The 24,971-nt window shown below is 50.4% G+C and overlaps 1 protein-coding gene across 1 annotated transcript in view; it reads right to left on the reverse strand.

The window, feature by feature from the left end:
- The window catches only part of LOC131505694 (transient receptor potential cation channel subfamily M member 8-like), a 33,543-nt gene extending 8,844 nt beyond the window's left edge, over window positions 1-24,699 (reverse strand). Inside the window, exons 1-5 of the mRNA XM_058719540.1 lie at window positions 24,637-24,699; window positions 12,430-12,551; window positions 8,258-8,331; window positions 2,119-2,275; window positions 969-1,146 (exon numbers count right to left, since the gene is read on the reverse strand). Of these exons, the coding sequence (XP_058575523.1) occupies window positions 969-1,146; window positions 2,119-2,275; window positions 8,258-8,331; window positions 12,430-12,546 (526 nt within the window). The 5' untranslated portion in view covers window positions 12,547-12,551; window positions 24,637-24,699. The remainder of the gene's footprint in view (window positions 1-968; window positions 1,147-2,118; window positions 2,276-8,257; window positions 8,332-12,429; window positions 12,552-24,636) is intronic.
- Between the last annotated feature and the right edge of the window lie 272 nt (window positions 24,700-24,971).

The raw sequence follows: 24,971 nt of genomic DNA on the forward strand, positions 1-24,971 counted from the left end.
TGGGAGAGAACGCCCTTGTTCTTGAGAGATTCGTGCTGACATACTTAGGGGCTAAAGGTCGTGATGCCTGCAATGTACTTGCAAATGATTCTTTAAGAATAATATGTGACTGTTTTGGGGGGCTTTTTAATGCTTATTCTTGAGAGAAAGAGTGAGACAGAGCACTAGCAGGGGAGGAGCAGAGAGGGAGACGCACAATCCAAAGCAGGCTTCGGACTCTTAAGCTGTCGGCACAGAGCTCGACGCGGGGCTCGAACCCACGAACCGTGAGATCATGACCTGAGCCCAAGTCGGAAGCTTAACCGACCGAGCCACCCAGGCGCCCCTGGTGTGACTGTTTTTGAAAAACCACATGAAAAATGTGAGAAAATGTTACCAAGTGGTCATTCTAGGGGAAGGATGTACAGACATTCATTATGTTATTCTTCCAACTCTTCTGTAGGTTTGAAATTTTTCATAATAAAAAGTGACAAAGAAAGGAGGTACTAAAGCCGCATATTTCACGTAACAAAGCCACAGCTATTTGTCCTGGTCTCAATTAAACACTTACCTGGCGCCCACCACCTGCCAGGCCTTAACCACTGGTCCCAAAAGCGCATCGCTGGTCTCAAAATTAAAGAGCAAAGAAATCAAACTTTCCTGTTTGACGCGCCAGAGTGTTCTGGGTAAAATTTTCCATGCAGAAACAACACAATGAAAACCTGAGCTGACTCAAGGAAACAAAAGCACCCACGGGGAGGCCCCTCGGCGCTGTTTGCTTTGGGACCCCCGCCCCCCACCACCTGCCAGAGCCCCCTGTCTGCCCACTCACTTGAGGACCTCGCTTTTAAATAGATCGCGATTAACCGTGTGCTGCTAGAGCCTCTAGGTTCTGCGCATGAACTGCATTGGGGGATTTCGTTCGGTGGCCCAGCCCAGGGCGGAACCCCACGGCGCGCTGTCCCCGTCCCCGCGCGGGGACCCCGCACCTTTCGACTGCGCGATGTAGATGAGGCGGCTGAAGATCTTGCGCATGCGCGGCTTCAAGGCGAAGTTCTTGGCCCCTCCGGTCACGGAAATGACAAGGTTGGGCGTTCTCAGGTGCCAGTGCTGGGTCAGCAGCTCATAGAGGGTCTCCGCGTCCGTGTCGCAGGACAACCGGATATACTGCAGGGAAGGGGGAAGGCGGCAGGGTCAGCGCACCTGTCGCCACAGCCACCTGCTCCTGTGGGGAGGGGCGAGGCAGCTAAGGGGGCCCCGCGGGGAAGTGCAAGAAAAGCACTAGGCTGGGGGGGGGGGCGGTGCCTAGGGGATGGGGGCGCCACCGAGGGCCCCCCGGGCCGGCTGGAGAACCTAGGAATTTATCCCACAAGCTGTGGGGCGCCTGTGAAGCGTCTGAAGCAGAGCACGTGGGGTTTACATGTTAGGGAATCTTCCAGCACTAGGGCTGACTGCAGACCACGGCACAAGACTGACACAGGGGAGCCAGCCGTGCACACACGAGAGCTGGCAGTGACCCATCCTGGAGCAGGGGCCCTGGGAGAGACAGCAGTGTGGGTCACCTTCTGGGGCTGCGACCACGGGGCTGGGGTGGGGAGGGGGGTTGAGGCATCCAGACCCAGGCTCCAGGCTGCCTACGGAGGGTACTGCCATGGACACAGAAGACCCAGAAAGGTACCACTTTCTGGCCTCAAACCTTGCGGTGACACCCCTGTAAGAGCCTGACATGTGGGTGTGTAGAGGGACAGGGCACCCTATTCGGGGCCATATGTCTTCTCAAGAATGCCACGCGCTAAACTAAATGAGACAACTCCCAAAAATGGTCACCGGCCTTCAGCAGCAGCGGGGGGTCCACGTGGATGTTCCGAGGTCGCCTGCCGTGTGCCCCGGGGAAGGGCCTCTGAGGGACAGCCGGTCACCAGCTGAGTTTTCCAGTCGCATATAATGTGATCACGGCTTTTTGACTTTCACAAGGTTTATCTTTTCCTGCAATCGTTTCGGGATTGACTGCCCGTCCCCTCCTGCCTCCACACTGTTAGACAATTCAAGGTACCTCCAAGGATTGTGTTACAAGATTACCAGGTGCCTCCCTGGTTGTGTTAGTATATGAATCAGCTAAAGCAGAGAACCGTCTCTTACCTTTCCTTTCTTCCCCAGAGTCTCAAACTGAATATCCCCAAAGGCGTCCGTTGGAAATTCCTTGGTGTGTTTCTTGTAATTCCATTTCTCATTTGGGTTGATCTGGGTGCCTTCCACGTGCTGGCTCTGGGTGTAGCCACACTTACACACGTTTTCCCTGAGCGGAATGATACCGAGAGGAAGGAACAGATCTCGTTAAGCCTCCTTGACGGGGTTCATCATGTTTTTAGAGGAAACCGCACAAGATTAGCTTAAATAAACGCACAAAGAGATCTGACCATCGAGTCTTATTTCCAGACTATAGTCATCATCTCGGGTGATTGTTTACAAACCATCTTGGTGGCTTAGTCCTGTCGTCTGCTATCCATCCACCAAAAAGCAGGCTCCAGATCGCGAGCTAGGGTAGAGGAGTGCCCTCAGGGAGTTGTCTCTGCATAAACAGCCATGAGGTTATTACAGGATTAAGCCTCGGAAGTCTGAAGACCATGACTGACCTTCCTGCGTGGTTCACAACGCGCGGGAGCTCTGAGGCGGGCCTCTGAGGCAGCACCAGACTTTCCGAGGTGAGGTGAGCCCTTCTCCCGGGAGGCAGGGGGCCCCTGGCCGGGGCTCAAAGCGACCCAGAGTTTAGAGAGACCATCCCGTCTAACACTGGACGTCACCTGCTTGGGAGACTTTCCACACTTGGGCTGGACAAGGACAAGCTGAGCAACACATGAACACTATTGCTTCCCATGAAAAGTGCAAGGGAACTAACATGTACGTGTTTGCTCAGTGACACGTGTGACCATATGAAGTTGGAGGAGGATGAAAAAAATAGGCACTAAGAGGTAAAGGATTGAAAGTCCGCCCTGAGTCAGGCCTGGGTCGAGCTCACTGCACCCAGGGAATCACGGGATGGGAAGCCTGCTCTCCGGTCTGGGGGACCTCTCGGGAACAGCCAGCCTGGCTGTGAGGGGCGGCACAGAATAAGCGGACCCCTCCTCTACTCCAGCACAGTCCTTCTCCCCACCTTGCTCGAGAGGGTCGGAAACAGTGGCGCACGCTCTGTTGAGGGACCTTCAGGCTGTGGCGGGGCCATACGAGCAAATCAAGGAATAGCAGACGTGGTGACCCCAGAAAAAGAAGAAAAAAGCAGTTAAAAAAAAATCTATAAACAAATGCGATGACTACTTCGCTCCTCTAGCCGGGGCTATGTGGCGGCCTGACCACCACGACAAAAATGTCAACGTGGCCAAAGCAACGCTCCCCAGTGAGGCACTGCTCACCCTTCTCCTGCCCCACCCACTGGGCTGCCCCTATTCTTTCTCCCATCAGTCTTTGGACAAGATTCGGGAGGGCGCTGGGAATTCAAAGGAGCCACGACCAGTGGAGAAGCAGGACAGAGTTCTGTCCCAAGAGGCTGGAGACTGTCAAAGGGAGACCCATGTTTGGCCACTGAAATAAGCCAGAGGGGCAGAGCTCTCCTTCTCCAGAGAGGGGAAGAAAGGGATAATGGAGCAAGACAGAGCCACCACCAGTGAGAGACCAAATGTCCTGATCTGCCCAGGAAAATTCCACTTTATATCTGCTGTTCAAGCCCTGGGAGGGTCAGAGCCTCCATCGTGCTATCAGTGTTCCAAGTCTCAAAGTATGCAGTCACCCTAATCACCAACCTGCTAGAAAAGATGCCCCTCTGGCAGACACGAGCCTGTGACGCCTAGCACATTTGTGCAGTGCACAACCTGGGCAACCATACATAGTGACTCTGAAGCAAGGATTCCCTGGGCAGGCTGGGTCAAATAAAGGTATACAAGCCTGAGAAAACCTGTTAGGGTTTATTTTATATTCTCTTTCTTGGCACATAAGGGCATCCAGCAAATATCCTCCAAACGATGAAGGAATAAATGAGTAAATGGATACATTGATTAGTCTCCTGTAAATCATTTGTATCTTAATCATTCTTCAGTGATTTTTGTAAACTAGGTATTTTTTGCCTTCTGGAAGATGGGCTTAAGCATACACAACTGTCACATGGCTGTCACAGGAGGACGGGCAATATTATCAAGGTCTTCCTCACTGATGACTTTATTTAACAGATGGCAAAATGTAGAAATAATTCTAAAAACACTCTGTGGCAGTAGATCCCATCTCAATTGTACAAAATGACAACAGTGGTCTTGTTTTTCTGTGACACCTTCTAAAAGTTCGATGGAGCAGAAACCAGTTTGGGGAGGAGGTTTTACGATCGCTCCAGAAGCAGATAGATTCTAATAGGGACCAAGATTCTACTACCGGGAAGCAATTGGCCTCAACCGTGTGACCTGAAATGAGTCACTCTGTTAATGGAGACCTTCCTGAACTACGGGGAGCCCAGGGTAACTGCCAAAGCCACACAACAAAGACTGTCCCTAATGAGGAACAGACGCATCCCAGCAGGAATCTTCCCACGCTGCTCCATCTCCTAATGGTGATACTTCAGTGCGGTCCCTGCCGGAGAGTGCGCATGTGATGTGGACCCCAGCGAAGCTGTCCCTGTTCCTCAACCCCATCCACGCGGTCAGATTGAGACAAGCCTTTCCTTGGGTTCGGGGTGACATGACTGTTTCCAACGGTAAACCAACCCTTTTAGGTTAAGCTGGCGTGAGTTCCTTGTAACTGAAAGTCTTCCTTACTGTAGAGGATGGAAATTATCTGTGCTCAAAATATATGCCAGACTTTCAGTATTTTCTTGGGCTGTAAAAATCGAAGTAAAGCCTGGATCCAAAGTCACGCAGCAATGGTGCCTTGGAACAGTTTGGAACAGTTCTCTGGGCATCACGCAGTCGGGCCAAAAAAAAAAGTGAATTGACCCCAATTTCCTCGGTGCTTTTCTTACTAGGTCCCAGGGCACTTCCTGAGTCAAGGCTGCCCCCCAGTGGTCTCAGAGTCCTCCCCACTAGGGTCCAAGTTGACTTCCTCTCCTTTCCCTTTAGCTGTTACCATCTTGCTATCTGTTGGGGTCTGTCCACACCCACCGAAGGTCAGTGCAGGATGGGGGGGGGGGGGGGAGAAGTCCCTGCCTCACCTGTCCTGGCTACAGCTGAAGACAGACTCTTAACCCCTTTTCCCTTCTATGGGGAGGTGTGTGCCTCAGGTGACCTTGGCTGAGAGAGTTGTCTGGCTCCATTTTGATGGTCTGCAGGCTGGTAGTCCTCTACACAGGAATTTGCATGAATTGGTTTACAAATGGAGAGGAGGCCAGAAAGGCATTAGGAGCACAGATACCTGCAGGAGGGATAGGGGTGACGGAGAGGGGGCGTGGGGCAGATGGGAGAACATCAGGACCCTAGTTCTACCTCTAGGACCAAGTCTGAAACCTATAGAGCGACTCGGTCAATAAGGCAGCCATTAGCCATGCGCGGTGATGTAATTTTATGTTTAAATTAATTCAGATCAAAACTAAAGAAATTCAGTTCTTTGATCGTACTAGCCACATTTCAAATGCTCAATAGCCACCTGTGGCTAGTGACTACCGCATTGGGCAGTGTAGATATAGGGCATTTCTATCGTGGCGGAAAGTTCCATTGCACAGAACAGCTACAGAGAAGGTAGAGTTCTCCTTACTTCTACCTAGAATGTAGCATGGCCAAGGCAATGCGAACTGAAGAGAACAAACCCAGATCGGGGTCTCACAGTCTCGGAAGTGCCAGGAGGCAACCCGGAAGCGGGGCAGCAACATTTCAGAGGGTCCTCAGCAGTGGGTGCAATGGTTGGGGCTCACTCTCCAGTGACTAGTCAAGAAAGTGGAGAGACTTGACTAGTCTGGGCATAGCACATACGAGCAACCCCAGGAATTCTCTGGGGAGACTTGGACAGCCTGTGTTAGTTTGAGGGGGAAGCAAGCAAATTCAGGGTATCAATATCAATAGTCCCTTCATTTGATTTCCCTGTCCGATGGGTACTTTGGATGACACAGAGTATTCCCACCATCTATGGAGAGATGGGGAAGTTCAAAGAGTCTAGGGTCTTGACCCCGGTCTACAACCTTGTGCCCTTAGGAGAAGGGAATCAGAATACCCTGAGGCGTTCTGGTCTTCAGCTTGTGTTGCTGAAGGTGGGGACTGCTCCCCTTCGTTTCCTGCAAGATTCAAGCTGTCATCAAGCACTCTAACGTAGGCAACTACAGGTTTCTCCGTGTGACATCCATTTCCTGGTCTGCTGGTAGGAACACCCTGATTTTTCTTTGAAGAACCATCCCTCTCCACCCTGGGTCCATGTGGACACGATACCCAAGCCTGGCCCATCAACACATCCCATTCCCCAGCCCCAGGGATGAGTTTAGAGGTGGGCACATGGCCCAAGCCAGGGCAAAAAGAACCATGGACATCAGTCCAGAATTTTTGGTGGAATTGCTAAGAATGAGGCCCTCTTTCCCCCACTGGCAAAATGGTAAGCTGATAACCTGTGACATATGGTGATCGTTTTGGCACCATTTGTTAAGAGGCTGCTCCCCCAGAGGACAATAGAAACGACAGGTGGAAAAGAGACAGAGTCTTGGTGCTATTAAGCTCGGGCTCTGGCTGTGCTTTTCAGCCGAAAGGTCCCATTACTATCCCTTTGACTTAAGCCAATTAGACTGGACTTCTGCACCTAAGAAACTGTTGAGGAATACAGTCTGTCTGAGCCAGTGTCGTTCTTAGAAAGGGTGGGAGCAGGGGATAAAAAGAACACACAAGCTAGGAATCAGAAAACCTGGGTTCAGTCCTTCATCCATCTCCCACTGGCCATAGGACCTTGGGCAAAATACTGAACTCTCGGGGCTCATGTGCCTTGTCTGTCAAATGATAGCAGCCACCTTGAAGGGGCGGGGCGGGGGGGGGGGGTTGTAGAATTAGCGATCAAGTATGTTAAGTCCTTGCGATATAGCAGGTTCCCAATAAATATTTGTTGAGTGAATGAATGAATCTAAATCGTATTTTCTACCCATCAAACAAATATATTAACAGCAAAATCTTTCATTGAAACATTCAGGGAATAAAGAGCTGACTCATGAGGTTTACACCCCATCAAAATGACTCACGAGGAATACGTTTACACCAGTGGCAAAACAGAGATTCTTAGTTTTTCTGATGTTCCTTTTCTCACTCACACGAAGCAAGAAAACACATTTATGAAGAACCTTTTATGCCCTGAGGCATCACAGCATTGAATCCTTTATGCGTCACAGCATTGAATCCTTACCACAACCCATGAGGAATTCTTTGCTAGCGTTTTAGCATCAGAGAATTCAGTGCGGAAAAAAAGGATAATTGGCTCAAGGTCACGCGGTGAGCAGGCAGCCGAGCCAAGGTGGGATGCGGGGCTGGTTCCAACGAACCTGCTTTTTACTTGTTCTTACATCCTTCCTCTGTTTGCTGATTCTGTTCCGCAGAAGGTCAGTGCTTTAATTATAAACGACAGCAGCAACGATTATCTAACCAATGAAGAGTTAGATTCTTTCTTCTCTCAGCAGCGGGCAACAGAGGAAAGGCAGAGGGACAGGATGAGAGGTGGGCGGCACGAAAAATGTCTCTTTGGGTTCGGGTACATCTTCTGTGGGAAAGATCAGGGGTCCGCTCATTCACTCCCTCCCTCATTAACTAACATTCATCGAGGACCTCCTCCTGCATTCAGAGCCGCTGGGGGCTGCTCCCCGTGTTTGGAAACCCAGCCTTGATGGTACAAAACACTCGAGACTCGGAGCGGATGAACCCCCGATTGGATGGGAAGGCCCTACATCAACAGCCTCACGGAGGAGTCGATCGGATGGCCACGTGTGCTCGTGCCCGGGGTCACCTGCCAACAGCTACAACACAACAGCCTTCATTGCTGCGGCCACTCAGGTGGGCTCCCAGGCTCATGGGAACACCGAAGGGGGCGACAGCCTCTCTTAGAGCCTCTACCAACTATTGCCAAAGCTAAAAATACAAAACGAAATGCTACCACCCTGGGGACCCGCTCGAGGGACCAAGTCCGAGCTACTTGCCAAATTCTTCCTGCTCGCACACCATTTCTGAGAATCGCAAGATGAAAACAACTTTAATAATGAACTAGTGAGCATTTGTTTGTTTGTTGTAATGGCTGTTAATAATTTATTTTCCAACCCGGAAGCAAAAACGGAGGGGAAATAGATACTTACGTGGCTTTGGAATCTTTGGTAAAGAAGACACATTCCCGTTTCTTAAAATTTGCTTGAATAAAATTCACCAAGTCCTTTGGAGAAAGAACATTGGACAGCATATCACTAATTTATTCGAACACACTGCTGTTATTAACAAATACGAAAGATGATCTAAACCTACTTCAAAGGCTTTAAGAATTTACCACGTATTCATAGCACCCAGCGTCCATCCATGCTCTTAGAGTACACGACGGTTTTTAAAAGAGGCATACATTTAAATTTTATAAATTTAATTTTATATAAATGTGAATTTTTCTAAAAGTCAACTTGGAGTTATCTTGTAATAAATGTCATGATACACATACAAATTATGTTTTCCCGTCTCTAGGACTACCGAGGGAATGTATGCATTTGTTGATAGTTTATCATAAATAATGTATCAAAGCAGATTCTCTGTCCTCTTACACTTGCTTTTCTAAAGAAGACATATTTCAGAGATTCCTTCTGGGCTTGTATTTTCTCCCCCATGGGCAAGGTGGTAAGGCATATCCGGAACCTCATTTTGAGAAACAACCACAATTTTTTATACACCCGAAGCTTCCCTTTAGATGGGAAAGCAAACTATATGGAAAGAGATGAAAAATACATTGGAAAACACTGTACTTCTGGGGCACAGTCGGTGGCTCAGTCGGTGGCTCAGTCGGTGAAGCGTCCGACTTCGGCTCAGGTCGTGATCTCATGGTTCCTGAGCCCGAGCCCTGCGTCGGGCTCTGTGCTGATGGCTCAGCACTTTGGATTCACTGTCTGCCTCTTTCTGCCCCTTCCCCATTCACACTCTGTCTCTCTCTCTCTCTCAAGAATAAACATTAAAAAAAAAAATTTTTTTTATGGGAATGCAAGCTGTTGCAGCCACTCTGGAAAACAGTATGGAGATTCCTCAAAAAAAAAAACAAAAAAAACCTAAAAATAGAACTACCCTACGACCCAGCAATTGCACTACTAGGCATTTATCCAAGGGATACAAGTGTGCTGTTTCGAAGGGACACATGCACCCCCATGTTTATAGCAGCACTATCAACAATAGCCAAAGGATGGAAAGAGCCCAAATGTCCATCGATGGATGAATGGATAAAGAAGATGTGGAATATAGATACAATGGAGTATTACTCGGCAATCAAAAAGAATGAAATCTTGCCATTTGCAACTACGTGGATGGAACCGGAGGGTATTATGCTAAGTGAAATTAGTCAGAGAAAGATAAATATCATATGACTTCACTCATATGAGGACTTTAAGAGACAAAACAGATGAACCTAAGGGAAGGGAAGCAAAAATAATATAAAAACAGGGAGGGGGACAAAGCAGAAGAGACTCATAAATATGGAGAACTGAGGGTTACGGGAGGGGTTGTGGGAGGGGGGGATGGGCTAAATGGGTCAGGGGCACTAAGGAATCCACTCCTGAAATCATTGTTGCACCTAATTTGGATGTAAATTTTAAAAAATAAAAAATAAAATTAAAAAAAAAAGTTTTTTAAAACAAACATTAAATAAATAAATAATTTTTAAAATTTTAAAAAGAAGAAACCACTACACTCTTCAAGTGGAAGGCCAGAATTGCAACATACACAATTGGTAGAGAGACTATATATAAAGGACTTCAAATCACGAACAACAGGACAGACAACCTACGGGGAAAATGGCAAAAGATGTGAGCACAGAGCGAATAAAAAAGGACGCACGGATAACCCGTGCACGTGTGAAGAGAGGCTCACCGGCATCGGTAATGAGGCGAACGTGAAGCGAAACCACCGTGACTTCTCACTTCCCCGGGGGAACCAGGTTGGAAAAATCAAAAAGGCAACTGACGCGGAGAGTGATGAAGGGGAAGGCAGTGGGGCCTCGCGCCCCCTAGGGGTGGGTGAGCACATTGGCGCGACCACTCTGGAAAATGGTCTACCGTGGCCAGCAACTCACGCCCCTGGAAAGCGCCCCCGGTTGGAGAGAGGTAGGTCTGTCCCACGAAACGTGAGCCCACAGGCTGAGAATGCCTGGCCACGGTGGCCAGCCTTCGGGGGGCGGGGGGCTGTCTTGCCCTGGGGAGGTGGGGCCGGCAGTCCAAACCCTCAGGTTTGGGTGCAGGGGGCAGGGTGCTGGCAGGTGCAGTTCTCAGACAATGTGGTGCAAGTCTGGCTTCCCAAGTCAGGCTGCTGGCACCAAAGCCAGCCGTGACTCCTCATCCCCGACAGCGGGGCGGCCACCAGCTGCGCACGCATGGGGGGGACAGGCAGCATCTTGGCATGAAGTCCACGGTGCGCCCAGCAGTCGGCCCCTCGCTCCCGGCCCCCCTTCCTTCTGAGACATCAGAGAAACAGGGACCACACGCCTCCTCTTCCCGGCCCTTCGAACGAAAGTTATCCCACAAACCCCGGGTCTTAAACCAGACCTCATGATGGAGAGGTGTCCACCCTTCACCCACCCAGCTTCACCCTAAGAACGTTTCCCAGGGAGCCCCAGCTCACACACCCCAAAATGTTCAAGTGGCATTGCTCCTAATAGCAAAACGCAGAAACCCAAATGTTCCCCGTAGGCCGGATGAACACAATGGATCGTTGGACGGCAGTGAAAGGAATCGACACAGATGAATCTCAAAAATATAATGAGGAAGGAAAAAAACAAGTTTCCCCATGAATACTTGTAGAATTTCATATATGTCAACAACAGATAAAAGTAAATAATACATTGTTTAGGGAGATATATATATATATATATAGGAAGGAAGGAATGGGTCATAGAAAATTCAAGATTGCAGTCACCTCTGGCAGGAGACAGGGGACAACATGGGGGGCAGGTGGGGGCCCTCCAAAGTCCTGGTGATACTCTGTTCCCTAAGCTGGTGGCCGGCACAAGAGTGTTCATTTTATTACTCTTCCTTAAGCTGGAAATTTACACTTACACATTCTTGTCCACAGACACTAAAAATACGGAAAGCAACGATGATTCCTACCCTCATCTGAATGCATAATTTTTGAAAGGCTTTGATGCCCTTCCTCCCTGATAATATTTTCTAACCTCTTAACTGATTCTAAATCTGCTTAACCACAACGAAGAAGATTCAACAGATGTAGAAGCCAGCGAAATCAGTGGGCGTGGAGGGGCAGTGGTATAAGCACGGCTCTGTTGCTAAAAATTCCCTCTGTTGCTAAAAATGCACTTTTGCAGAAGGGTGTGCTTCTTTATTTTAATGTTTGTTTATTTTTGAGAGAGAGAGAGAGAGAGAGAGCACAAGTGGGGGAGGGACAGAGAGAGAGAGAGGGAGACACAGGATCCGAAGCAGGCTCCTGGCTCCGAGCTGCCAACACAGAGCCCAAAAGGGGTGAAGTCGTCTGCTTAACCGACTGAGCCACCTGAGTGCCCCCAAAAGTGTGTGCTCTTGAGGGGCGCAAACAGGGCTTTCTAGAACTGCGGCGTCCTTGGGTGGTCTCAGAAGTCCTACCCAGGGGGCTGCCAGCACTGCTGAAGGTGTGACCAGAAAAGCCGTCCAGAAATCCCTTGGGAGCCATGGAGTGGCCTTGTCCCACCGTCAGCCTTGCTCCATTGCCCAGAGGCATCAAAGCCCCATCCAAACCCAGAGTCAGATGGGTAAGGGCCTTCCCCGCCTTCCCCGGAGGTCTCTCATTGCCTGAGGCTGGGGGACAGGCCCCCTCGTCTTCGCCCACCGTTTGTTTCTGCAGGGCCAGGGCTAAGGTGAGGCCAGGGGCAAAATGTAGGGGGCGCGGGGGGGGCTCTGTGTCGGGGATGGACAAGTGCAGGAGGAGTGCCTGAGAGCCAGCACTGCCTTAAATACGCGGGGGCCCGGGGAGGGGGGGTGTTTTTGCCCCCTTGTTTGTTCGTTCAGAGATCCCTGGTAGCTCACAAAGCCAGCCCCGTGTAACCACCGGTCAGACCTGCACACTGATGGGCCCGGCACCGGAGCACCCTTCCCCATCCCTCTTCCGTCCTCTTTCCCACGGCAAGCCACCATCCTGACTTCCAACATCCCAGTCCAGGGGGACCGTTGGTATCAGACTGCAGTGTCGTCTTTATTTCCGGACCAGCGAGCATATTCGATCTGCCCGGAGGGTGGGCACGAAGCCAGTGGATAATGACCAAAGCGACGCCTTCAGACGGCCCAGCACCGCCTGGACTCACGCTTTCGCTGTAGGACACGTCCGTGCTGCGGGACGTGCTGGAGTACAGGGTCCGGGTACTGTCCAGCAGGCCGTTCCTTCTGTTCCTCATGCTGAGTCTGGCACCCTCGAAGGACATCTTTTCTGTGAACAGGGCGGGGAGGGGGGGTTAGCTTGAGTCGCAAACAGCAAAAGGACTTCACAGAAAGCCTGTCACAGGCCCTTTTGCAGAGGGCCCCTTGCTCTGCCCCAGGTCCCCCACCGGTCACTGCACCCCCGGCCTGCTCTTCTGGCCTCATCCCCCCCTCACCCCTCCAGGACCTGCTTGACTTCCTGTCCTCACGGCCCCTCCCGCCTGGGGCAGGGCCCCCCTGGATGCTGCTCTCTGAGGCGGGGCCCCGCATCACAGACCACCACACTTGGGAGGTTCGCAGTGGCTGCTTCCAAGTTAGGGGCTTTGTAGTAAAACCATAAAGAACAAACCGTAACAATGGCTTGTGTCAGCCGGAGGAGGGGGCCAGACTTTGAGAAGGATCCTGGCCTTGATCCTCCCCGTGGTAGCAGGGGCCGAGGGCCTGTGTGTCTAAGGTGGCTCTGGGACTCAGGGCCAGCACTTGGGCCCCAGGGATACCTGGCAATTCCCTCTCGGGCCTGGGAGCAGGCCGTCAGCCCAGGGGACCGAGAAGCCTCAGCCGCCTTGGGGAGGATTCCGGGGCCGCCCCTGCTCTCCTGATGCCCAGATGCCCCCAGCCCCACCTGCGGGGACTGCCTCGGACCCATGGGGAGGATTCCAGGGCCGCCCCTGCTCTCCTTACTCCCAAACCCCCTCATCAGATCTTCAGGGCCTCCCTCAGACCCGGAGCCCAGGTTGCAGACAAAAACACCCACGGCTACTCCCTCCACTTCCCTGCGTTGTCTGGCAGACACAGTAAACACATTTCTAGAACGAAAGCATCATCCTTCCTCGTCTCCCTGAGTGTCCTCCTCTGGCACGAAGCTGCCGCCCATGATGGCCACACCACATCCAGGGGCAAGTCCCACCTCCTCCCCGGTCGCTAGCCTCTCCAGGAGCCCACAACTGCCCCCGGGGCCCCACCCTCTGTCTGGAGCCTTCTTCTGCAGACCCTCTCTGTCTGTCTGTCTGTCTGTCTGCTCAACCTCGGGGCCTCACGTCTGCACCACTTCTGTGGGGAGGTGCCATGTGACCCCCAGGCAGAGGCACGCCCCGGTGACTCCTGTAACACCCCTACTCCCCACCCAGCTGCCAGAACCCCTGATTCATTTAATGATCTGTTTGGCTCCTGGACCAGATCTGTCTTGTTCAGCATTGTATGCCCAGGACCCGGTAAGGCACACAGAGGTGATATGTACAAATATGTATTGAGCGAAAAATTTAAACGAATAAATAACACCCCCTGCTGACCCCTAAATCCTCCTCCTGCTTTCGCACAGCCTTCCCTGGGTGTAGAAAGGTCTGGACCCACCGCCCAGCCGGTGTTCCTGCTGTCTCCCGCCCAACGGCCCCTCCCAGGCAGCCTCAAAAGGCTCCCACCCCACAGAGACTGGAAGCTTCTTTGAAACCCACTCAGAACAGCTGGTACAGGCTGTTTAAAACAATGAGCGTTTCTTTTACTTCTCTCCCCAGACATTTGAAAGAGAGGCTCGGAGTATTAATTGGTACTTTACATACATTATCGTAAAACCACAGATCAATCCTGCAAGGTATTTACTGTGATCCCCATACAGCAAATTGCTTCTAAGTAGGGCACCAATGGTCAAGAAATGATTTCATTTGCCCCGCAATGAAAAACTGCTTTTTTTTTTTTTTTTTTTTTTTGCTGCAATGGGAAAAGGTGTATTTTTGCTTTTTAATCACATTTCAGTCAAACAAGACACAGGCAAGTCACGTAAGATGTGCAGGGGGCGGCCCTGTCCTGGCATGTCCAATGCCTACATGAGATATTCGTTTCCACCTGCTCTTCTGAGGCGAGCTGATGCTCAAGTCGATTGATTATGAGTTTAGGCCTTCTTCACAACATCTTATGTCACAGGTGCTCTGGGTGATCATCCTGAAAGGGGTCAGAGGTAAGGGCGTGGGGGAGAGAGGAGCCAGGCATTAGCAGAAGGGGCTAGAGGGCAGAGGGCCACAGTGAAAGGGCAGAAGAGACACCCGGGGGGAGAGCCTGGAGAGTGAAAGGAAGGTATCCAAGGCCCCCACACCCAGGAACCCTGGGAAAGGGGGAGTGAACTGGATAGGCTGACAGCCAGGAGGGGAGGAAGGAAGAAAAGTCACACCAGGGAGAACCCAGCCCATGCACTGGTGCTAAGGAAAATAGGCTCGTATCAATAGAAAACCCGGTAGAAAAAAATGGGCTAAGGGCTGAAATCCAAATCCATCAAAGAGGGAGCACAAATTGCTAAAAAACGTGAAAACAGACTAATCTTCCTTTCTCATAAAAGCCACAAAAGGCCCATAACAATGAAACTCCACAAGGAGGTGTTTTCAGATGATAATATTTGATGGTGGGAGGATGGTGATGAGACAGACAATTCCAGACGGCTGGGTGGGGTGAAAACCCTTTTACAGCCTTCAAAGCAACTTGGCAGTAAAGTAGCAAGGCATTTAAATACTGTCACCCCAGGGAACCAGCTTTGGAGACCCTAGATAAAGGGGAGAGTCAGAAACACAAAAAGTTGTACTGAAAAGCTGTTGATTGCTGAGTTCTTTCTAATAGGGGCGATCAGAAACAACCTAAATTTCCATTACTAGAACATTCCACCCAAAAAAAGTAACAGGGTGGTGCCATTAAGGGGGTATAATTTAATGACATGGAGAAATTATTATGATTTGTTCCAAATAGGGGGAAAGAAAGAAAGAAAGAAAGAAAGAAAGAAAGAAAGAAAGAAAGAAAGAAAGAAAGAAGGAAAGAAAGAAAGAAAGCAGGCGGCGAGGAATCCTGGTGGTTAAGAGACACAGCTTCACCGACCGGCTCTCGGATGAACCACCAGGCCGCAGACCTTGAGTGGGTCCTTCACCCTCCTGGCCTCCTTATGAAGGCGGCTCAGCGCCTGCAGGAAAGGCATCTGCCTCCGTAGGGAATGTAAATGCCTTACAGATGGTGTGTAGAAGGCACCCGGGAGTAAATACACCGAAATGCTAATCACTATATGCTAACGTGGGGGGAAGGTAGGATAGTCATTCGTTTTATTTTTTTTACTTTTTATATTTACCAAAAGTAAATACATTGCTTGTGCCGTCTTCAAAATACACTTAATAAACAGGATAAGCAGTGGCCATAACAATGGCAGTTTCAGCGATGCGGGTTGAGAGAGCATGTAGACACCGGTGGAGACAACCGGTGTGGACCTCCCCTCCAGAGGAGCAAACGGGAGGGGGGGTGGGCGATGGCTGACTTGGGGCCTGTTTCAATCTCTCAGAAGAAAACTAGCAGACAGGGGGCAGGTATGATAACTGCGAGAATAAGGGTGTGAAGAAGAAGGGCTTTGTGGGGCAGGCAGGACTGCTGAAGCAATCCCCACTAACATCACCAATCGGAGATAAATAACCAATCAAAGATCAAAGGAAAGGAAAGCCAACAATCACATAATGAATACGGATGAGAAACTTTGGCTGTTTCTTCCCCCTCGCATCACAGTTTCTGAACCCCTTCCTGGATAGGAAGTGATTGGTGTTCCTCTCCCGGCACCCTGGTCCTACGTGGCCTGCCTGACTCTTACTGCGGAGATGAAATAGGGACAATGTCCGGGTGTTCAGGACTTCACTCAACAGCCGAGTCTAGAGTGTGGTTTTCAAAGGGCATCCTGGGGGCCTCCCTCCCAGCTAAGAGGGGCTGAGGAACGCCGCCCCCCCCCCACCCACACACACACATCGGTGGGAGCAGCACTGCCTTCGCCCCATTCACGCCTCCAAGGTCCTAGAAGGTCCTAGAAGGCTCTAGAAGGTGGCCTCTGTGGAAAGGTTTCTGCTGTTGAAGAGCAGCTAGAATCCAGCTCCTGAGCTCTGGTCTGCTCTGCACACCTGCTCCCCATCACCCAACGGCACTGACAGACAGGGTACGTCTGAAGCCTCAGTCTCTTGGAATCGATGACAGAGCCACTACTGAACTTGAGGAAAAGTAAGTTTGTCGATGGTTTACCATGCCCCGAAAGTTACAAGTGATGGATTTATCCATGACAACCCCCAACAAATGGGAGTTGGAGTTTCACATACAACTTGGGAAATATGATTGCGTCACTCCAAAACTAGAATGCAACGGAAAACGTTATACAACCATGGCATCCAAGTGTATGGTCTCACCAGAACTGCCTCTCGGATACTGCTTCTTTCCAGGGATCCGATCTGCAGTATTTGGGGTTCACGTGACAGAGACACGGGCTTCCCACCCATTTGGAGGGCACTGGAGTTTGATGCTTAAAAGTGTGAGTTTCAAGTCTAGGACCATCTCTTTATTTTCTCTTTAACTCAGAGTGTATTTCTTTAAATTCATGGAACTCTGGGCTAGGAGTTGGAAAGCAAAGTCAAGAAAATGACGGCCCATGATGTGGATAGAACTTCTCTGATAGAATCCACCAGTAAAATGACAGCAAGGGCACCCCACGGTGTGCAATAACCATATTTGAAGGGGGTGATTTCGTGTAACGCAGACCCTCCATTCACTGTGCTATTCGTCTCAAAAATCGTGGGGTTGGCAAACACATCAGGAAAGCTCAAACATCATACCACAGGCCAGGAAGTCAAAAGTTCAGGCAAACCAAGAGAAATACTTGTCTTTGATAACGAAAAGTTCAACGTCAAGAGGAATTCAAGTCAACACGCCGAGAAACGCCTGTTTATACAATCAAACTTCTAGGGAAGGGCACCTGGTGGCTCAGTCGGTTAAGCGTCCGACTGTTGATTTCGGCTCCGGTCACGATCTCCTGGTTTGTGAGTTGGAGCCCGGCGTCAGGCTCTGCACTGACAGTGTGGTGCCTGCTTGGGATTCTCTGTCTCGTTCTCTCTGTCTGCCCCTCCCTGGCTCATGTGCACTCTCTCTCTCTCTCTCTTTCTCTCTCAATCAATAGATGAACTTAAAAAGAAATAATAATCAAACCTCCAGAGAGATGAAGACTGTGTGGTAGAGAAACAAAACAAAACAAAACAAAAGCAAAGGCTTGGAGTCAGGAAAAACCAAGCTTGACACAAGGCTCAAGCAGCCTCGGCCTGTGGATGGTCAGCATTACACGGGACGAGCCCACAGCAGCTCAGCACAGTGCTTGGGTGACATTAGCTTCGGTGCTTCTGTCCTTTCTGCCACCATGAGTGTAGGGACTTCAAAAGAAGAATGAATAAGGTGTCACAGGAAAAGCAAAGTGGCAGGAAACACCACCGATTCTCAAGCATCGTGACCTCCTCCCCTGCCTCGCCCACGAGGGAAACGTGTTTCATCTACTCGGCTCCTGGGGCTCATGGGGAGTGAAAAAAGAAGAGAAGCCTAGAAAAGCTGAATAGATTTATATTCCAAAGGACCCAGAGCCAGTCACAGGAGAACAAATGTGGAAAATGGGAGGGGGAGGCTCCGGAGAGACGGTAGGGGCGTATGAGGGGAGCCGGGTGCACAGGGATGCCGCCGTGAGTAAGGCCGTCGTGAGACAGGTAGACAGCATCTTTTGGACTTTTTTCTGAGTTCAACCATTCCTCTCAGTTATCTATTGCCGTGTCGGAAATTATGTCAGAACATAACTGCTAAAAACAGCATGTACTTTGATCTCACGGTTCCTGCAGGTCGGGAACCTAGGCACAGTTGAGGTGGGTTCTCTGCTGTCGAGGTACAAGCAGAGGCTGGGGTCTCATCTGAAGGCTGGACGGGGGAAGGCCCTGCTTCCAAGCGCACGTGGTTGTCAGCAGGGTTGAGTTCCTAGGGTCCTCAGGACCTCACTGGCCGGTGGCTGGAGGCCACCCTCAGTTTTGGCTCTGTGGGCCCTCCTATGCGGCAACTTGCTTGGTCAAAGCATGCCAGCCCATAAGGTAATAGAAGCTGCCACAAGGCAAAGTCACTGGCTTTTGTAATGTCATGTGAGTGACATCCCAAATCACCTTTGCCGTATTCTACCATGAGAAGCAAGTCACTGAGTCCTGCCGCATTCCAGGGGAGGGGACCACACCCGGACACAAACACCGAAAGACAGGGGTCCTTCGGGGCCATCTCAGAAGCCTGCCTGCCACCGTGTCCTTTCATTCACATTTATTTCCAATGCTCTTGCTATGTTGGACCTACATATCTTTTGAATAAAATATTGTGCGAGACCAGTCATAAGACTCTTCAACTTTATTTGGGTCCCGTACATGGAAAAATCAAAGCGGGACCCCCTAAGGTATCTGATTGAGCAGCAATGCTAAGGAGGAAATCCGAGTAGCTTTAGGAAAGAATGACAGAGCCCCCGCAAACCTGACCCTCACTGCACTAAGTCAGTGTTGGGTCAAGTTTGTTCATCTGCCCGCTGCCTTCAGGTTACTCTCTGGATGACCGTCACCCAACTTCCCCCAGCCCCATGGCAGTCCATGTAATCCGGGAATTAGACCCAGCTTGTTATTGTCAAGCTATTCTCTTTAGATTGTATACTTTTATGTATGAGAATACTTTTTATGTCTATGTTTTCGACCCTCTTTCAGACTCAACCCTCCATGTATCACTGGCGTCCCGGTGGGAGTCCATTCATACCGGACTTCTCCACCCTGGATTCATCTGTCTTCATCGGCAGGAAGTCCCTGGGGATGATTTGAGAGGAGCGACTCACAGGAGGTGTACATGGGGTACTTTTTATTCATGTGAATGTCTTTTTGCACGTGAAGAATTTGACAACATTCCCCCCCACTGTAGAACCTGTTCCGTTCTTATTAGACTTTTGGTCTTATAAAAGAAAACCCTGAGGGCAGCCTCATTTTTATTCTTTCTTCCCAGCATTTATTTGCTTTTCCCTCTTCTTCTATTTTTTTTATATTTATTTATTTATTTATTTATTTATTTATTTATTTATTTATTTTTGAGAGGTGGGGGGTGGGGGGTGGGGAGAGGCAGAGAGAGAGAGGGAGACACAGAACCTGAAGCAGGCTCCAGGCTCTGAGCTGTCAGCACAGAGCCCGACGTGGGGGGGGGTGGCGCTCAAACTCACGAACCGTGAGATCCTGACCTGAGCCTAAGTTGGAGGCTTAAGGGATTGAGCCACCCAGGCGCCCCTCCCCCTTATTCTTAAATGCTAATATTTTATTGACTCCTGCTAGCTAGTGGCCTAAAATGTTTACTTTGTGAACTCTTTTTACACGCAAACTCAGGTTTGGTTGTTTTGGTTTTTTTGCAGCTCTGCGAAGCCCGTTGTTGGTGTTTTATTATTGTGTTCTGATTACAGCCCGCCCTGTGTGTGAACGGCTCCAGGGAGCATGTCGCCTCCCCAGTCAGTCCCCGTAATGTGTAATGAAGGCAGTTGTGACCAAGACAGAAGGAGAGGGTTTGCTCAGAAAAGAAGTCTCACGACCCAGCAGCGAAGTGCCTTCCCGAACTGACTCCAGTCCTCTTTCTGCACGAAACTGGCACCCTCCTCAGGGGTGGCAAACCCGGGCACCACCGTGGCACCCAACATCAAACCGGAGAACGTGCTCAGCTGTCTGGTGGACACGAGCTCAGTGTCCTACACAGTGACCCCTGGCAGAGTGGGAACTGCACAGGCTGAGGCTGAGGACATCGCGAGGCTCTGCCCCATCAACTCTCCAACCCGGACAGGAGCCCCTCGGGGCAACCGTGCCACCCCTTGCTGTGGCCGTCACGTGTGGAGCCACGGGGAACACGGATAGATGTACCCTGAAAGTAACACGCTTTTCAGAAGAAGAAAATGATCCCTGTAGAGGAGGCACCATAGTCAAAAGGCCAACAGGGTAAATCTTCCTCCCTGGGCTAATGAAAGAATTGGGTCTTTAGTACAAAAAAGTCCCACCAAGGGGTGCCTGGGTGGTTCAGTCAATTAAGCATCCGACCCTTTTCTTTTTAACGTTTACTTATTTTTGAGAGACAAAGACAGAGCACGAGCAGGGGAAGGGCAGAGAGAGAGGTGGATGCAGAATCCGAAACAGGCTCCAGGCTCCAGGCTCCAGGCTGTCAGCACAGAGCCCGACACGGGGCTTGAACCCACGAACCGTGAGATATCATGCCCTGGGCCCAAGTTGGACACTGAACCAACTGAGCCACCCAGGTGCCCAAAGTGTCTGACTCTCGATTCCGGCTCGGGTCGCGATCTCATGGTTCGTGAGTTGGAGCCAGGCTAAAACAGTGTGGAGACTGCTTGGGATTCTCTCTCTCTCTCTCTCTCCCTCTCTCTCTCTCTCTCTCTCTCTCTCAAAAATAAATAAACATTTAAAAAAATAATAAATAAATAAATAGATAATAAATGGAGAAGACATGGGAACAGCCTGTTTGCCTCACCGTCTAAATGTATATTTTGTCCTAGGTGTGCAAAGTTTGGAAGAGACTTACTGAAAGATTGCTGGGTACAAAGGAAGGAAAGAGCAATTCGCGAGCAGAGGGTAAAAGGAGAGAGACTCCAGACGTGCGGGGCTGACCCAGCACATGGAAAGCCAGCCTGCTGGGGCTGCTAGAAACTGCCTGCAGCCTGATCTCGCTGGGGGCCTAAGCAAAGGGGTGAGCACGGTCAGGTGCAAGCAAGATCAACCCCCCCCCCCGACCCCCCATGCCCTGAGCCAGCAGCCTTCAGGGTACAAAGAGCTCCTGGGTCGGGGGAGGGGGTGGGGCCCGATGGGTGGGACGATAAAGCGGGCTCCTTCTAGCGACCGTGAAACAGTTCCAGAACCTGACTGGTGGTGGCGGTTACCCAAATGTGCTCCTGCTAAAATTGAATAAAATGACACACGCACAGAGGAGTACATCTCAGTGAGAAATCTGAGTGCAGTCTGTGGGTGATACCGATGTCCGTTTCCTGGATTGGATGCTAGAGCATAGCGCCCCGCCCCCCCCCATATCAGGGAAAAGGGGCGAAGCCTACTTGGGACCCCTCGGCACTATCTTTCCAACTCCCTGTGAATCCACCATTATTTCCAAATAATGATTTGAAAGGGAAATGACTCCCGTGTAAAAGGAACACTGGGCCGCACAGGGGGAGCCACCCCAGACGGAACCCAGCGCCCCCAACGCACCAGCCTGGGGGCCTGTTGCCTCTAAGGCCTTGAACGCTCGTGGAAGTTGCTCAGGGAAAGCGGTTCCCGGAGCGATGGGCCCCAGGGTACAGGCACCTGAGAGGCTGGCCAGATGGAGGACTTACCCGTTTAACTGTGCGTGATCTCAGCTTTCAGAGTCTTAGCAATCTCTCGATTATTTTTATCGATGGCCCTGACACTCAAAGATTGCGGACGGACGTTGCCTCAGTAAAGAATTAAGACCCAAATGGACTCTGAAATGCCATTGGCGGTTTCACAGTTTCACAGTGGGATCGCGAAGGCATAGACAGCCGCACACATCAGGCCCCACAGCAGTTCCCAACCAAAGACCCACGGTGTCTCCAGTCGCCCATGCAGAGAAACACATGTTCTCTGCACAGACTGAATGGCTGGGGGCCTCATTAAAACTCAGCTTGCGGGGCCCCCGAAACTGCTCATCAGCTCCGAGGTGGCCCACAGGCTCTGCATCTCTAACAAGCTCCCAGGTGCCGCTGGGGCCCCTGGTCAGGGGACCCCATTTACAGCATCAGCGACCTCACCCAGGACACTGCGAATAGTCTCCATGACCCTCTCGTCTCTGGCTTCAATCCCAGCTCTTCAGCACTTATCATTGGATCTTTTTATTTATTTATTTTTAATGTTTATTTACTTTTTAGAGAGAGAGAGAGAGAGAGAGAGCACAAGGGGGGGGGGGAGGGCAGAGAGAGAGGGAGACACAGAATCTGAAACGGGCTCCAGGCTCCGAGCTGTCAGCACAGGGCCCGACGCGGGGCTCGAACTCACAAACCGCAAGATCATGACCTGAGCTGAAATCGGACGCTCAACCGACTGAGCCCCCCAGGCGCCCCGGGATCTTTATAAAACACAAGCATGTAACTGGGGTGCTTCAGAGACCATATCGTGTCAATTTGGGCTTGGTGTTCTTCTGTGGGTCATAACTTGAATTTATGGACAACGCAGTTTGTCCTGCAAACACACAAGACGCGTCCCCATCAGCCGTGAACGGCCCCTTCGTGCCAGGAGAAAACAGTGGCCACGTCTCACGCAAGGTCTGTTATGTGCCAGGCGCTATGCTGAGCTCTTAACCCTCAGTCCTCCTGTGAGTTAGATGATTCTTATTCCCCCACTTAAACGGATGAGGAAACCAAGGCACAGAACGTTATGGATGCCACATTACCACCTCTTGGGGAAGAGACAGACTGTCATTTACACTCCATTCATACCGAGGGGGAGGAGGTTGGCCTAATGCTCTCTTCATTACTGGCGTTCACGGCTCATTCCGAATCATCTAGAAATCACCCATTCCTAACAGAATACTCCTGCATCCTGCGAGCCCAAGCCCGTTGCAAAACCAAAACCAAAACCAAAACTCAATCTGCTACGCGATCGTCCGGGTGCAAAAAGAGCATTGGGCATGTGTTTAAAATTATGGTTTCCCTGCCTCTCGCCACCAGGGAGAGAGGTGCTCTTTGAGCAGGATGTGTTACCTAAGTCTCCGTGTGGTAAAGGAGACCAGAGAGCAAGTTTTCCTTATGTCACCCGAAATGAGAGGGACTGTCTCGTTCGTGCTCCGAAAGAATGTTCCAAAGGGCAGGTGCCGAAGCCCGACCATCTCCACTGCCTTCACTCCCTCAATGAATCAATTATTCATAACGGTGAGTGATACTTGCAGAAGCTTCAAACAGAAATGACACCATGCGGAGGCATCTTCTCCCTTCCTGTTCTCGCCCCAGCCCTGGAGGTTTACCCAAGAGTTACAGTGACCCCACAGGGGTTAACGCGCGCCTCGCCTCCCCCGTCTGGTTCACCCTGGAGGGCTGAGATCGGTGTCGTCATGGGAATTATCCCGCATTCCCGAGGGGCCCGTAGTTTTGTCAGTCACATTTTTGAAGTTTGCATCGATGGGTAAAAACTGGGGGGATGGTGAAAACCCAGGGGAGCTCCTAAAATCATTGATCCCAGGGTCTCCGGCCCCAGAGAGGAGAGAGGAGAGAGGTGAGTCCTGGCAGCAAATGAATTTGAAGGTGCTAGTTGCTGAGAGCCCCCTAGAATGAGGGGGAAAGACCAGGGGTCCCTCTATGCCTGGAGCCCCATCATCTTCACGGGTACCAGGAATAACATCAATTGTTAGGCAACACAAAGAAGATGAATACAGCGTGATACCAACTTTGTTCCAAATTTTAAAGAACCATAAATCAAAAGTCACAACCCTGAAAGAAAGTTCTTTACACTCTCGAGACACCGAGGAGCCGAAACCCCCTACCATGAGGGGGTCTGTATTCTGCTGAAGAATCTTAACTCCGAGAAAGTCGGCGCCGGCAGTCATGGGCTCAAAACCGAATAGAAATGAAACCTTTAATTATTCATCCAACCCCTCAGTGTTTCACTTTTGCTTCTAAAGAACACAAGCCATGAGCGTGTTCCGGAAGCTGACAAAAGGTAAGGGAGCACAGTGTGTAAAAATCAGCCAAATATCCTTTTCTCCTTCCATCAAAGACTGTTGACGCTTTGGACACGTTCTTTCTTAATGCTAATTTAGGCTCCCTCATCGTCTTGATTTAAGGAGAAACTGTTTGGTGACGTCCTCGATCATCCCATGTTTGGAGAACATAGGATCGCTTTAGACTGTCAGCTGCACAGTTAAGATGCCAGTGCATATCTTAATAAAGCTCATTTGAGGAAATTTCTGACTCTGTCAATCGGGGGGGGGGGGAACGCTGTAATTATATTTTAAATCATTCAGAAACCTGCTGCAGACGGCTACACTGCTAAATACATCCAAACGAGTACCGTATTTATCCGTGGACCACCATCACGCTTATCCCCACAGCTCCCTGAGAAATTTCCCGTCTTGTCTTCTGCTCCTTCCAAATCTTCACAGATTTCACATCTTCCCAGAAAATCTAAACGATGCCCTTCCCAAACACACTCTATTCGTGCCAATTCTACGAGTCACAACAATCGCGACATTTACGGAGAGACAAAAAAAAGCAAAGGTTGGTAACATACCAGCTGAGGTAGGATTTTTGTCCGGCAGGATTTGCTTGCACTGGAAGGATCCTGCTGGCCTCCCCTTTCTTGCAGACGAAGGAGGCTTTTATAATCTGAGCTTTCTCAGCCCCGCCCTCCTCCCCGAGGCTCTTGGAACGAGAGGAACAAAAAAATTTAAGCAGCTAAGAGAAGACTGGAAAAGCCACGACCGTAGCAATGTAGTGATCGCATCTGAGTGGCCAGAGCATAACTAGAGAACACGGTACTTTAAGTGCTAACAGAGGAAACACAAACATTCTCTCTCTTGGCTTCCAATGTCAGTGTTAAGTCACACGAGCAATTAATTTCTACAA

Source organism: Neofelis nebulosa, chromosome 2 (genome assembly GCF_028018385.1).
Source record: "Neofelis nebulosa isolate mNeoNeb1 chromosome 2, mNeoNeb1.pri, whole genome shotgun sequence".
Taxonomy (NCBI): domain Eukaryota; kingdom Metazoa; phylum Chordata; class Mammalia; order Carnivora; family Felidae; genus Neofelis; species Neofelis nebulosa.